The 15,278-nt window shown below is 40.4% G+C and overlaps 2 protein-coding genes and 2 long non-coding RNA genes across 5 annotated transcripts; 2 read left to right on the top strand and 2 right to left on the bottom strand.

The window, feature by feature from the left end:
• Nucleotides 1–1,409: 1,409 nt before the first annotated feature.
• LOC112285019 (uncharacterized) lies at nucleotides 1,410–3,837 on the bottom strand. The gene is made up of 3 exons (XM_024525471.3): nucleotides 3,456–3,837; nucleotides 2,442–2,522; nucleotides 1,410–2,278 (listed from the first exon to the last, which is right to left on the bottom strand). Exons 1-3 carry the CDS (start codon nucleotides 3,835–3,837, stop codon nucleotides 1,815–1,817), a joined length of 927 nt encoding a protein of 308 aa, XP_024381239.1. The 3' UTR covers nucleotides 1,410–1,814.
• Nucleotides 3,104–5,672, top strand: LOC141045651 (uncharacterized). The gene is made up of 4 exons (XR_012217945.2): nucleotides 3,104–3,231; nucleotides 3,364–4,385; nucleotides 4,940–5,238; nucleotides 5,340–5,672. It is a non-coding gene; the product is annotated as an uncharacterized LOC141045651 (long non-coding RNA).
• Nucleotides 5,673–7,597: 1,925 nt separating this feature from the next.
• Nucleotides 7,598–9,153, top strand: LOC141045573 (uncharacterized). The gene is made up of 2 exons (XR_012217791.2): nucleotides 7,598–7,924; nucleotides 8,471–9,153. It is a non-coding gene; the product is annotated as an uncharacterized LOC141045573 (long non-coding RNA).
• Nucleotides 8,989–13,043, bottom strand: LOC112284189 (uncharacterized). Of its 2 annotated transcripts, none has more exons than XM_024523752.3 (6): nucleotides 12,684–13,043; nucleotides 11,834–12,127; nucleotides 11,523–11,672; nucleotides 10,085–11,417; nucleotides 9,659–9,963; nucleotides 8,989–9,531 (listed from the first exon to the last, which is right to left on the bottom strand). In XM_024523752.3, the coding sequence occupies exons 2-6, from the start codon at nucleotides 11,837–11,839 to the stop codon at nucleotides 9,232–9,234; spliced, it is 2,094 nt and encodes a 697-aa protein (XP_024379520.1). In that variant the 5' UTR covers nucleotides 11,840–12,127; nucleotides 12,684–13,043; the 3' UTR covers nucleotides 8,989–9,231. The 2 variants fall into 2 exon arrangements, with proteins under 2 accessions (XP_024379520.1, XP_024379519.1); XM_024523751.3 differs by having other exon boundaries at nucleotides 11,523–11,680; nucleotides 12,684–12,906.
• Nucleotides 13,044–15,278: the final 2,235 nt, after the last annotated feature.

Here is a 15,278-nt window from a genome sequence, read left to right as displayed (position 1 = left end):
TCCTATTTATATATGGTCTTCACAAGTTATAAAAATGTTGAGTTTTGAAAATGTTGAAGTTTTTATAAGTTTTGAAGTGTAGTGTTTTAAAATGTTGAAAACACAACTTGACATAAAAAGTAATAAGATTTTTAAATACATATTTTTATAATTTAAAAACAATAAATTTTATTATTTTCTTAAAAAAGGTGATATAATTATTTTTTAAAAAAAAACTATCCAATAAAAGCCATTATTAGTTTGTAACCTTTGACACACTATATTTCTTTAAATAGAAAACAAACCAATTTTCTTTAGAAAAACTTCTGAAACATTCCACAAGCCAATTTTGTTTTTATGTCCATTATACTTATTTTGCTAATGTGTTAATTTTTGTTGGTTTTTTATTTATTCTATAGAAAAATCTTATTACTTTATATGTCAAGTTTTGTTTTCAACATTTTATTACCTCTCTGTATATAGCATTAGGTTGTTAGAAGTGTATGTCTTTATATGCTTTAAAATTGGAGGTGATAATGAAAATTTTATAGAATTATTATTTTTTTCTTTTTTCTCTCTTCTTTTTAAATCTTTATACTTTTAAATGTTATTAAAATATTGAAATATTGAATGGATGGTAAATTGAATGAGATTATTTAATTGTATATTATAATCACAACTAATATACAAGAAATAATATAAGACTTTTATGAGAAATCAAGGTTATAAACTCTAATTGCACAATTAAATTTATCATGGTGAAACATCATTTTTTAGATTTTTTTTCTTATTATTTAATCTACAAGTCATTTAATTCTTTTTTTCCTCTAGATTAGTTTTTACAGATACGATTTCTCAAATACATACATACATATATATATATATATATATATATACATGTCAAGTATTTAATCTTTCATCACTGATGATTTGTTAAAGTCATTCTTGAAAATAACATATATATATATATATATATATATATATTATCATTTCTCATTTATTAATAAGTCCCAAATTTTGCACTTTGGTGATTTCTGAGGATTATTGCAAATTGATTTATGTTCATCATGAAATAAAATAAAAAACCATCAAAATTTCAACAGATGATTTCAGAGAACTTATATAATGTGATCAAGAATTTCATTGTGGGACCTTATTTCGAACCTTTCCCCGAGGCAACATTGTTGGCAAAGTACATGAGAAAAAATATCGAGAGGGACTTTGAAAATGTGCTTTGCAATGCAAGGATCATGGTAACTGGAACTATGGTAGAGAAGGTAATTGAATGACTTCTCTACGCATCTTATAGTGTGATTGGAAACATGTGTAGAATACAATGATAAACATCGTTCAAATCACGTTATGATGGAGCAACCCAGACACAAGGATGTTTGTTAACCAGGCTCACAAGGCTAAGTGATAGAAAGGCATGGAAGTAATAACTGCAAGTTAGAATAATACCAACGATATAAAACACAGCGACGCTGCTGAGACTATCCTGTGCTTCACACTATATGGATGCCTTCAACGTCTAATTTTTCAGTCAGGATTCCCAAAAACCCATCTCCTACCTTGAAGCCAGCCACTTTCATCTCTATGTTTGCTAAGATTCCCAAAAGCCTGTTTGAGGTGGATGGGTCCTGTCATTGCTGCTATACACTCCAAAACTGTCGATATAGTCCAAACCCCCTATCAATTGCATGAGTTACGCCACTTCATGGTGACTCTTGCGTCACAGAAGCTTAGAAAAAAGCCCAACTTGATGAGAACGTTGTAAGCTCCAACCACAGTGTTTTGTATGATTGATGATGATAATGATGATGATTCTTGTGTTGTCAGCCTATTGTTGACCGCGGCAGATAATCAGGAGCTTCGACATACTCGGTGGCATCACCCTCCCAAACACCATCCACGTCTAGACCATCATGAACACGGTGAGTTCCACTCTCTTCATCGTCCGAGAGAATAGCGTCGGCTGGCCCCATCCAAGACTTGAATCCAGCTGCAATAAGACCCTCCATCTCAGGAGTGATGGCAATAGCTTCCAGCAGCTCAACGCCCCTCTCGTGGTGACCATAGTATTCGCCAGCGTCCATTATTACTGCAGCCTTTCTCTGTAGAAAGAAAGCAGTGGCGCCTAAAAGGATGACGAGGCACCAGCATGTCACTTCATAACACCAGAACAGCGCAATGGAGCATGAAGTGCCCAATCCCAAAGTGAAGATGCCCAAGAATACGGAAAGGAACACGTAAGTTATCATGAATGCTACATTGAGCATTGATAGACAACGCACACCACCTGCGAACCAGCCAACACAAGAAAAACTAGTATGTTAACAAAAGTCTTCAGTTCTTCTCTATTGAGGTTGTCATGGTTCTTGACTATAAAACAGTCAATAATGCAGCAAGCAGCGGAAACATGGATTGTGCAAGAAGATGCAAGACTGGTGGGCTTTACACACCTCGCCTTGATGCACAACAGTCATTCTCCACAACTTTCAAGCAACCATGCCTTTGCGGAGCTGTATAGGCCACTGAAATTCCTGCAAGAAAACGATTCTAGGAAATTTTAACATGGTGCTCCTGGGTGTCAATTTCTCAACAATCAACATGCCAACTTTCCAAGCGAAGAAACGATTCTCTACTTAACATTGTCGGGTTCTTGTCACGCTTAAGAATTACAACAAAACCGAGGTGTTTTTACTAGAGATCTGAATTTGACTTAAAAAATTCAACATGGGTTCATGATCTTACTCATCCATGACCATTCTAGCTAGGAGGAAACGTCTAAAAATGAACAGAATTGCAAATAAACTATCTGGAAAGGCAAATGGTAGCGTCAGAGATCAACAGGCACTACCAAACGCTCCTCACTCTTGTTGCACAGACTTCTTCTAAAGCAAAAGATGGCAATGGTTACAGAGTCTATCATTCCAATTGATTAGCCAATGAGACAGTAATCTGAAGCCAGGACAAGCTAAAAATACTTAAAACTAACAATGAAGAACCAGAAAACTGTGCATATTCCTTTACAAATCAATTTCTTGGTTGAGGGAGCAGAAATTACGCATAAATTTCTCAGCAGTTATTATTTCTACATCGAAAATCTCACGTATAAACACTATGTCTCCTGAACCTTAAAATCACTCACGGCTCTTGAGGATGGATTGTGCAAATGGAAAAGACATCCAGTGCTCGATTGACACACCACTTGTGAACTCTCGGAAGGAGACTGAACAATTCACTTCATGGGTATGACCGAAGTCTTTCACTGAGGAGAAATTAACAATAACTAATTAAAAGTCCCGAAAGAACAGCTGAATATGTATCGAATTTACCAAAAACTAATGAATATTCATTTGACATGTCGAGATGTCAATTCAGAATTCAAAATTCAACAACACAGATGGCTGGCAACAAGCTTAATCCACTCTTCTGGTTCAAATGTTCCAAGTTCAGCGGCCAAGAATGCTCACCTGCAAATAAGTAGATGATGGAGAAGACATAAACGACCGAGGTTGGAAGAAACGCGACCATCCAGAAAGCATCGACAGCTTCTTCCTCGGTGTACACATAAGAAGGAAGATCACCACGATCAGAGGCATCACCAGCCAAATTGTAGGAAGGCAGGCGTCTTTTCTGGCAAAACGGGTACTTCTGGTCACTGACTTCAAACACTACATACACCATGATCATCATCGCAATCACCACTGCTGTCCACACGACTGTAAATGCTACCATACACAATGGCTTTTGCAGCTTCCTCCACACTTTCTCCTCTTCCCGCAGTTCATCGTAGTCCTCTCTAGACATGAATGCTTGCCGCAGGATATCCACTGCGGTATCCTTTATCTTCATGATTGAATTGCCTCAACCTAAAACTACGAAACAAAAGAAGAAGAAGATTCGCTCTGGCGCTGTGCAGACTACGAACACCATCGACTCGTCCACTTCCTCAGGGTTATCGGCTGTACCAATCTCCCACAAAACCCACCTCTCTCGTAATTCTTCTTGGCGGAAAAACACAGTTTCAATTCAGCACTCTCCGTGCCCAATCTTGTCGCCCATCGCTATTCCTACCCTCCAGAACTCCAAATCCGCGCAGAATCGAATCTGGGTGGCAGTGGGATTTCGTGAGTGTATCAAAATACCAAAAATCTGACGAGAATTTAGCGCGGGTGTAGACACAGATAATATAGAAGGATAGCAAGGTGGCGACGATGATAACCAGGGGAACAGGGCATCCAGCAGTGGACAATTCACCCAGGCCTCGTGGTAGCTATGCTGGCGCCCATAACCGAGAGAAAAACAACTTGAAAACTCGAGAGAAGGAAGGAAAGAATCATGAGCGACGCATTTGACTTGCCAGAGCAGAGCGATGGCGATGAGGAGCTATGGCGAACTAGGTGGGTTTCACTGCTGCTTCCAAATATATTGCCAATTTGCACTGCAGGTTCGTTCTCGTCAGAACTCCCTCAAATAAGGCGATGGTGGAGGGTAAATCCTTCCACGGTGACGACGACGACGGCGACAACGCACTTCAGTCTCTAAGTCGATGCCTCACAGTTTCGCAATCCATGCTGGAATGAATGCTTGATAGGGATTGTGCTTGAGCTGATTCCATATTCCGGAGAATATGGCTGATGTCGTGATAAGGGTATGAGATCAGAAAATCTGTGGGGGGGTATGTTGCGGTGCTGTCACGCTGCTGCGATCTGCGAGATGCAATGCACCTGTGCAAATGGGTTTTTCTTTCCTTTTGCCTAACATTAAAATTTTGCAAAAACGTCCGTTTTTTTGTTGTGGTGTTATCAGTTAGGGCACCCATCCTGCTCTGTTAAGTAGGTCTTCCCTTGCAGAGTGTATTCTTCCTCACCCTAAAACTTGGGCTCTTTACTTTGCTGAGTAACCTCAAATTGTGGTCCACTTGAGGCCTTCTATTTATTCCTTTGAAATACAGCTGAAGGATAGGTATGCCTGTGCAACAATCGAACACAAATTATTCACCAAATAAACATGAAGAAAAAAAAGTTGTGAAGAATTTGATGTGTCAACTTGGGCCACTTGGCACAAAGCACTTACCATGGCTCTGTATCATCCAATGAGAGACAGCAAATGCTCATTGCAACTGGTATTGTGACCCTGCTTAGACAATGTTGATATTGTGCACTTTTTGTGAGGTGGGGAGCACTAAGAATTTTCTGTTCGAAGAATTCACTTTACTTCACTTGGTCAAACTTATCAGCCGTCAAGCTTGAGGTGGGTCATTGCAATGCAAACGTATCTATAATATATTATATAATATACAGTCTTGGCCATCAAACTTGAACGTCAGATTTTATTGTGAATATGTAAACCAGAATGGAGCTCAAGGTGAATGAACAGTATCAGAATTCGTGTACCAAATGCCTTCCGTTGCCTCTCCACGCATCACACTGTGGACCTCAACTATTTAATTCAATCAAATTGTTTTACTCAACCTAAAGTAGGATTCCAACTTCCAGCACAATAGTTGAATTTCTCAATAACAGTGGAGATGTGTTCAAAACAAAAATATGATTATGTATGTCAAAATAGCTTACAATGTTATTATGGCAATGTTATTACTATTATTAGTATCATAAATCAGTGCAAGAAGACAAAGTATAATTTAGAATAGATAAAAGAAAAAAAGCATTTAAAACTCAAAGGAATGATAACATTTATTAATTTCATATAATTTATCTATAATATATTATATAATAGAACATTGTTTGCCTGCAACGGCAAAGCTAATCTGTACAAGTATTAGATTATAATATAACTAGTCATCCTGATACATAAATAGTTTATACAGAAAGAAAGAAAAAAGAAGAAGAAGAAGAAGTAATCAAACAACCATCTCTATTGTAAAATTATAACAAAAGACATGTTTGTTTCCCTTACATCGTGTATTGAACAAAAGATCAGTTTAATAGATTCAAAATTACCACCTCAATGTAATGATTTTTTGTTGATTTTAAATAAAACAAAGAAAGCAGAATTTTCTTTGAGAACAGAAATTATTCGGGGTACACAGGCCACATTAGGAATCAATAATATAATATATGTCCATTTTATGTTTTTAATTTTTATATTATCAGAAAAGTAACATTTAAGGGTTAAAAGTGTATAAATATTATTATTCTTTTCATAATATATATATATATATATATATATATATATATATTTTAATCAAGTAGGAATTACTGCTAATGTGAAATTTATATTTTCGATTTTTTCTGACTTCTAAGTTCTAAAATGATCTTTTATTTTTTATTTTTAAATTTATTTATTTGTTTATTTATTTATTTTTTCTTCTTCTCTTAGCACTTACCTCAAATTCTATGTTACAAAAATATTAAACATTTTTACTTCAATTTTTCTCTACAAGGAAAAACACATTCCCTACTAAAGACCAATAGAAATATAATAAAATATATTAAGATTACAAAAAAAAAAGCATATACAGCATAATTTCATTGTTACTTTTTTGGTTTGTTTTAATCTTTAATTAATCTTTTATATTGATTTAAATCAAATCCAGTGATGAATTCCAAACATTTGATGAAAACTGTCACTAAGTTAACAGGTACTTAGTTATTACTACAACATTTTAGCAGTTTTATTATTATATATTTTTTCAAGTATTACAAATAATTAATCTTCAACTACTATTTTACATATTAAAAAAATTGATGTGACTTTCATTCTCAATTCAAGTTGTAGTAAAAAAATTGAGCTTTCTAAACTTTGGCTCAATAAAAGATTTGATTTTTCTTCATTAGTTTAATTCTTCACCTTTAGAGATTTACAGTTTTCTACTAACATCTTCAAACCAAGAATTTTTTAAAATTTTTTAATTGTTGCAAAATTTCTTGTTTGTAAATTGGTTACATCAATTTTTTTTATGAAGTGAGTTAAATATTTAGATATGTAATTTTTGAATTGTACTTTGAGCTCAAGTAGAATTTGCAAACTCTTTCTATTTGTAAAAGGACTCTTAAACATTTAAACGAATTTCATGAATTTTACACAATCTTGGTTATTTTGTTTTTAGATACCAAAAAGCTGCTTTTATTTAAGAAGTCTTTTGGAGCTATTTTGTACTCTAATTCATATTCACAAGCATTGATCATTTTCTAATATAATTTGGTGTTATTTTTATTAGAAAATAATAACTTTTAGCATTTATTTTAATTTTTTGGTTTCATATATTTCTTTTTGGTAATTAATTATGCTTTTTGTAAGTCTTTTACCAAAAAGACATTTTATGGTACTTTTAGTAAGTCTTTACCAAAGTATTATAAAAATATTCCTATTAAATGCTTGTAAATTTTTAGGTTTTAATTTTAATAAACCATATTTTCATAGATACTTGATAAATATATGGCACATGCTACAATCACACCCCAAGTTGCTATATGCATACTCAAGAAAATAGAGACCTTTGATTGGTTAGTTTGACAAATTGACGAACACGTCAAAGGGTGGGATGGGAATTGCGTTAGATGGGAATTGGGAACTGAGATGGGGATTGGAAACGTAGCCAATAAGAAGCCCTAATTGTGCATATCGCAACTTGTGGTGTGCTTGTAATCTGAGCAGAGTGCCTACTAGAAAAACTGTTTTCATGGTCTAATACTACTGAAATAACATGGTCATTGTCAGATTTGAAAGAACCTGTGATGTGATGAAATTTTCAAAGCTCCGAAGTCATGAACTAAAAAGATCAACCCCAGTTGTAAGAACCCAACTGAGCAAGTCTCACTGTTCTAGTACACGATCTCAGGCCAGTCTTCAAGTTTGTACGAATGCAAAACTGGGTTTCCTGGAGAGTTTTGCGTGCATTTGCAAAATGTTGTCCAGGTCGGTGGAGACACTATAACGAATATTTACCTCGACGGATCCATCAAGCAGGCTTCAGGTGACGCTTCATCCCAATCTTCTTTCCATGTCCAACATCTTCGAAAGTAATGTACAGCAGAGAAAGGATAGATGTGATAGCGGTATTTCACAAAGTCCTTGGTATGCAGAAGTTGTAGGTTGTTTCCGTCCTTACCAGCGAATACAGTTTTGTTTACTGGCCTTCCCCAACTACCTCACTCGAAGTTCGTTACAACCATTTGAGTGCCATTGTGGCCGTGTCTGCATCAGACTTTGTGGGAAGTATTTTTGTAGGGGAGAGAATTTCATAAATCAACCAATCGTCGTTGCTAGCTAGAGATTCCCATTTTGTATCATCCGGGTTAGCAGTTCCACAAATTTGAAGATTACTTGCTAGGCTTGGGCGATAATGCCGTTGCTCTTCTGTTTTCACAACGTTCTCATTCTCCGCAATATCAAGAGCTCTAGCCCGCCTGGTAGATTTCAGTTCAGAGTGGCGTTCAAGTCTATTATCCATTTCATTTGCAAGTTTCTCTGGCCACTGGTGCAAAGTCCCTTCATTTGTGCTTCGCATTGTGGCTTTCAGAGATCGAGGCTTTCGTTGTAGAGCCGTGTAAAACAAAGGAGGCACTCGACGATGGCTTGTGGAGCTATCAACCAAATGAGGTCATGGATATGGTGCTGGCATAGCTCCCTTTACCTTCACTTTTCCGAATGCGTTGTGTGGGCCAGAAATGGAGCACTATCATTAGATCATCAGGCTTCCTTGACGATTGCTCTCGGGTCCCTCCTCAATCAGCTTCTTTCTTCCACTTGATTTGGGTGAACGGAGTGCTGTCGGCGACTTTTCACGATTTTATCGTCAGTCATTGACAGCGGATATCGCTAAATCCCATTCCTGTAAACGCTTACACACGTTGGGGAGGCGGAGGTCAGATCTGTTGCCCCAGAGTAGAAAATGGGGCCCTCATTCTCTTCGTCTGCAATCCTCTAACGAAGGCTTGACAAGATGTTTCATTATATTAGAGCACTCAGTGTGAAGGTCTAGAATGTGAATGTCGCACAAGCAGACATAAATCAGAATATATGTGTTAGAGCCGTCGCTAGGATGTTTTCGAGTAATTGATTTCGGATGAGATCAAACTTCTCAGTTTGATGTCTCTGCCAGCAATTTCGACATCGAATTTGCGCAACAGGAATGAAATGCTATTCTCTCTTCTGATGGTACATTTTTGGGAATATCTACAAGCATCAACTTCTCGCACTCTTCGCATATCTGTATACAACTACAAATGGGACCAACTGCCTCGATTAATTCAATTGCTTCCGTTTATTTATTTATTATTTTTATCTTGGTCGACCTGTTAACAACCGGAACTCGGCGATGGAAGCCGACACAGCTGCTGCCGGAAGCAGCTCATCTCTGTTACCATGGATGCCGGACTTACTGATGGCCACCTCTCCTGGCCCATCCGTGGAAGACGTGCTTGTTGTCGAGTAAATCTCCCGCATGGTTGGTGGTTCCACGGGGATACCGGAAGAATTCATCGCGGCCATGCATCGTCGACACCACTCATCCGTCCTCCTTCCAAACAAGATTTCCTTCAATCGGAGTCGCATACTTCTGTAATATTGATCCAACCGTATCTGCAGGTACAAAAACTACCAATTGCTTAATCTGCTTTGGTTGGTGGCAGATGGGATCGATTGTGAAGCGGATAAACATGGAAGAAAAATAAGTACAGCCCAGCGAGAATTGTGATTATGGTAATACCAGATCTGCGTCAGATGCTGCTTCCAAGCGGCGCTCCCAATCCTGAAGAGCACTCTTCTGAATCGTGGTGCTACTGCTGGCTTGCCCATTACCGGAGCTTCCGTAATCGCTGCGGTCCTCGTTGGAGGAGAGAAGAACTCCGGGTTGATGAGTAGAGAAAGCTTCTACCTCCCCGTAGACGGCTGCATGGAGGCTCTCCGCGTACCGCCGCACTTCAACCAGCTCCTTCTGAAGAGTCTTCAGTGTCTCTTCTTCTGATGCTACTGGATTCTCTACCGACTGTTCAAACCTCTTGGTATTCGTGACTGCCAAGGTGTTAACCATGAAACTAAAATCATGAGAGTGTTCAGCAAATGTAAGGGATAGATGCACTATTGAGTATCACCGATAAAATCTTCAAAAAGGGAGGGACAAGAATATTCCAACCTGTTCCTGTTTGTTTAACACTAGACTTGACGGGGTCCGCTTGGTCCATAGGGCCCGACTTCTTCGAATCTCGGCTTGGCCGCAGGTAGTCAAAACCTATTGAATGCGAAGCATCCATTTGTGGGGGACCTTTGGATTCCCCAGACCACGGTGCTAACGAGACCGGCGGCCACAATACTGGACACGGGAACCAGCAGTCGGAAGTGTGTCCAACACCAAGAACTCCATTCTGACCTCGCCCCCACGCCCAGATATCTTTACCCCCGTTAGACAGGGTCACAGTATGCGCTGCCCCGCACGTGATGCCTTTGGATCCAGAGACGGGATTGCAAGTTCCAGAGCTCTCCCCAAATACTCGAACAGGGAAGACGGCATCGCCACTTCGCGAACCAGGGGGTCCAATATTCGGGCACAAACCTAGCCCTCCCTCCATTCCCCATACCCAAACGTCGCCGGTTTCAGTTACTACAGCAGTGTGGAAGAGTCCACACGCGACCGTTGTGAGGCGCTCGTTTGGAAGTCCTTCAACAGGAGCAGGCAGGGCTTGACTCTCCTTAGTGCCTTGTCCTAATTGTCCATTCTCTCCTTGTCCGAATGTCCAGCAGACAGAGATCCGCCCTTCCAAGGTGAAGCTTTCCTTGGACCTACTGCTGACTGCGTACTGCGCTAGACTGCGACTGGAGGACATACGCGAGGACCCCAAGGCCGTCGACTTCAGAGAGGAGCTCGTTTCACTATCCTGTCTCACGCGAGGTTTCGGAGAGCCTATATTTCGTAGAGATTCTAGTTGCTCGGCCATCGGTTGGTGAGTTCTGAAGAAATAATGTTTGGGAGTCGAATCTTGAATGACATCCCGGCCTAGCTTATTGTGTCTACTTCGAGTAGGTGAATTCGGCTCCTGCAGTAGGTCAGTGGGCTGATCATCCTTCCCAGCGAGAATCGCAGTGTGAAACGCCCCGCAAGCAAGGTCCAGGATGGGGCCAACGACGGATGCAGCAAGAGCTTTCACCACCTGAGGATATGACCTGTCTCTGAAGTCCCCGAGTCCTAGCTGACCAAATTGGTTGTTACCCCAGGCGTAGCAGTCTGGATCGACATTGTCTCTTCCTTCCACGACTGCTATGATGTGTTCGTTCCCGCATGCTACTCGATAAACCCTAAGCCCCAAAAGTCCCCTTACCCTCTCAGGCTTCTCAATGTTAGTGATCGAGAAGCTATTCCTGCAGTGACTGTCAGCGAACTCCGAAGGATTCGGCACAGCGCCCCACAGCCAGAGAGCACCGTCTACATCTATAGCGCTGGACATCATGCCTCCGGCTGCCACCAGCACAATCTGCGCCAAAATGGTGACTCAAATTTCAGTCCATGAGTCAATCAACAAACATATAACCATGCGTGCAACTAGGTCTCTGATAAAAATTGGGTCCAGCGAATTGACCTTGGGCGGTTTGCGCTCGTCATGAAGAGTTCTGAGTTTTGCCCCGCTCTTGAAGAAAACAGTCCCGCCTCGGCGAACCTCTTCGGCCGAGTCTCGGGAATTACCAAAGATAATCGGAGAGGGCTGCGATGCGGTCTTTTCGCGACCAAGCTGACCGTCCATGTATTAGTTAAGGAACAAGCACTGAGAGAGGTGTCCAGTGCTAAACTCACAAAAATGCTCCACATACTCACAAAAATACTAAGTTTGTTAAAAAAACTCATAGCGAAGGAATGCGCAAAGGGGAGAGGAACACTGAGTGAGCTGGATACAGGCATTGTAACCCCATGACCACATCGACCCGTCCGCTGTCAACACGAGGTTATGGTACGCCCCTGCTGCGACTTGGGTGACTTTCTTCACAACCCCTTCTTCTTTGTCTTTGTCACGCAGGTGACTGACTCGCGGATAGTTATCCTCTCTACTAAAATGGAACCTCCCGGCACTGTCTTCCTCGTCAGGGTCCGACCCGATAGAGATGTAGGTGGGGATGAGCTCGTCTTGGGAGGCGCCCACCCTCAGTTTCCCGAACAAGCCTCGTCCCCATGAGTACACACTCCCCACAGCTGCAACAACAAAATCACTAGGAAATGTCAATCATCAATACCTGTGTGCTATCATAAGAATCCCAGGCAATCTGAAGAGAGAAGTAAGGCTGCACGGCGCAGATTCTACTGGCTGTGCAAATCGACGTCAGAATTTCAAGGGCGAATGTGAGCACAAGGCCAGAGTGTACACACTTCGGTTTTGAAGGTGTTATGAGCAATGCATTACCCGACGAATGCTTGCACCGACATGTCGAGATGTAGAAAAAAAGTCTCACTACCGCGGTTCGTTGGCAGAGGTTTTACGCAGCCCACTTACATTCTGTTCTTGTCTAGATGCTCAGAATAACTACCTTAATGCGATGTTAGATTCAGCGAGCCTCTCAAGGAATTGCACATTCTATCTATGTTGGAAGATTCTCGTTGCTAGTGGCACTGTGGACTGCCAAGAACAAGTATAAACATCCAGTAAACAAGGTCGGGGGAAAAACTCCAAGGTATATCGAGGGGAGCACTATTCAAGATTCACAATGCTGGGTGTATGCAGAATACGGAGAAATATGGAGCGGTAGTACACCTGTGAGAGCGAGAGTGTGGGATTCTCCGGCGACGACTTGAACAACAGTGATTCTTGAATCCTCAACCAAATCTCTGGAAGCCATAACTCTACCCTGCCCTCACGGATCCCCCCGCCGCCCCGGTTGACTCTTTGCCCGCTATTCTTCGCAACAAAATCTCGCAACCTTGCACACACACACACGCACATACATACATCTGTCTCTCTCCAAGTCTCAGGCATTGAGGTGTCACGTCCATGAGCAGCAAACCACCAAAGCAATCACTCCTTTCTCCTTGTCACTACGCCATAGGCCTCTCTTCCTTTGCTGAACCCTTTCATTCACAACCTCTGTTGAAGAATTGATCACCTACCCTTCACTAACTGATTTGATTGATAGTCTCCGTCGGCATAGCATTCCCAGTTAAAGAGTCGAGGAGTCTTCCCCGCACTGGGCTGCCAATCGAATATTGAACCAACTATTTCAGATAACTTCCATTCATGCCCTGCAGTGTGGGCATAACTTCGAGTAGCTGCAACCAGCTGTGAATTGAATTGATCGGAGGGCTTTGACCTACTGGAAGTGGAATTAGGCCGCAGCCGCCTGTGCATCCATGTGTGCACTGCCAATTCCTTTATTAATGCACTATTATTGACGCTAAGCCAATAAGCAGGTCCCACAAGCTTTCCCCCTCTGACACTCCGACTGATAGACGAAGATCTATGGTGCCCACCTGTACACCAAGTTGATGGCGATAAAATACCCGAATGCACTTGAGCTTTATCCTGCTCTTTTCTCTTCTCTTTTTTCTCTTTCTTTCTTTTCTATGAAGCAAGCAGACGACACACGAGCCTTTGAAACTCGCGAAGAGCACCAAAAAGCAACTGTTCATTTCAGAACATTGAATGATGACTCTTGCAACGAAGGACAATTAAGCCATATTTGGTATAAGTGTGCGTGGTTGTGGGATCAAATTTGCCTTGGTTTGTCCACTCAGATCCGCTTGAAGAGAAGATTATCATCGCTTCGAACGATAGACAAAGTATGGTCCGCGGTTCCTCTATCCTTGAACAACTGTTAGGTCACTTGTTTTGTGGTACTTTGAGTAGAAGTGGGGCTTCCTTGTGTCCAGGGTTTAATACACAGCAAGAAACTGCATAAACTGACAGGTAACAGGCCAAAGAGCAATTAGAAACGTCAACAAATTGTCCTGCAGATGGGCTGGACATGGTAGGAACACAGTACAGCTTTAAGCAAAATCATTAGTAACGACTAAGTTTCACAATAAAAGTTGCGTAATTTGTGGCCATTCTCTGCATTGTTCTGTGCACTGGCAACACCATTGTTCTGTGCACTGGCAACACCATTGTTGGTTGACGCAAAATAATGCAGCGAAAGAATGTGTTTTTTGATGACTGGTTGGACATAGCTGGAGACACGTACGGTACAAGGAGATGTAACTTCAACTGATTCGTGAAACTGCCCGGGTTAACAGTGCAAGCGAAGCATGCTTGCTTTGCTTGTACAGAGCCCGGCTGCATTGCCCCCAGCTTCGCACAGGCATCTGTCCCAGGAACAGGGTACGTTTGCAATGCATGTCTGTCAAATATAGTCACATATAGTTCCAACACCTTTGTTGTTGCTTTTGAAGGCATGAATCCATCCTTGACAAAATATAAACTAATAGATTAGCTGCAGGTGAAGAAAGATGTTTGACATGACAAAATGAGGTCGCTCCATATTATATGGGCACGTCTAGGCACGGTGGCCCACAGTTGGGGTCCCCTCTAGGACCACAACAGGGTGTTTGTTGACTAATTGCTATGCAAAAGAGGTTGAGAGTGCAAGAATGGGCAAAGGATAACATTTACACATTCAAAGAACCAAAGAACGCAAAATCCAAGTATTTTTCAAGAAGTTCCAATAATCTTAATTTTGTTTGAAGCATTGTTTATTGTTTCTTGTTGATTTTTTAGTATAGAGTGATGTATAGATTAAAACAATAGAATAGTACAAGATTAGGTATTAGAGGTATTCCTTGCATAGGAGATATCAATGCACCTACCTATCCACCACCTTAGACAAAATCATCCAAGGCAATTTGAGGCATACAATTCCCTTTTAGGCCTAAACTTTGACCTATCCTCTCACAAAAAACTCTCACCTTCATAGATGAAGTTGCACAAATGATGTCTTGATTAGCTCTTATTAATTTTGTACCAACAAAACACCATTTGAAATAGGAACTCCAAAAAAGGATCAATATCAATCTTATCAAATCTCCAATAATTATGTCAAGAATCAAATTATTACAATGAAAGTACTTTGTGTTAAATATTGAACTAAAAGCTAATATACAAGTAATCTTCACCTAAAGCCCTCTCAATTTTGGTAACTATCTTATCTATTTATATCCATAGAGATCCTAATTTTATCCCCTCATGCCTATTAGTATCAAAATACTACTTTAGATTTGTTTCTCTAAACTTGATGATATATTCTACAAAGTACTAAGTTTGGTATGCTCCCAAATTGGAGAGGTTGTTTCATTAGGTATCCAAGAAGAATGTTTGAAAAAGTCATCTATACTTAGATTGTGTATATTGGTTTTAGAG

Source organism: Physcomitrium patens, chromosome 7, assembly GCF_059467195.1.
Source record: "Physcomitrium patens ecotype Gransden chromosome 7, ASM5946719v1, whole genome shotgun sequence".
Taxonomy (NCBI): Eukaryota; Viridiplantae; Streptophyta; class Bryopsida; order Funariales; family Funariaceae; genus Physcomitrium; species Physcomitrium patens.
This window is presented reverse-complemented; position numbering and strand designations above follow the sequence as displayed.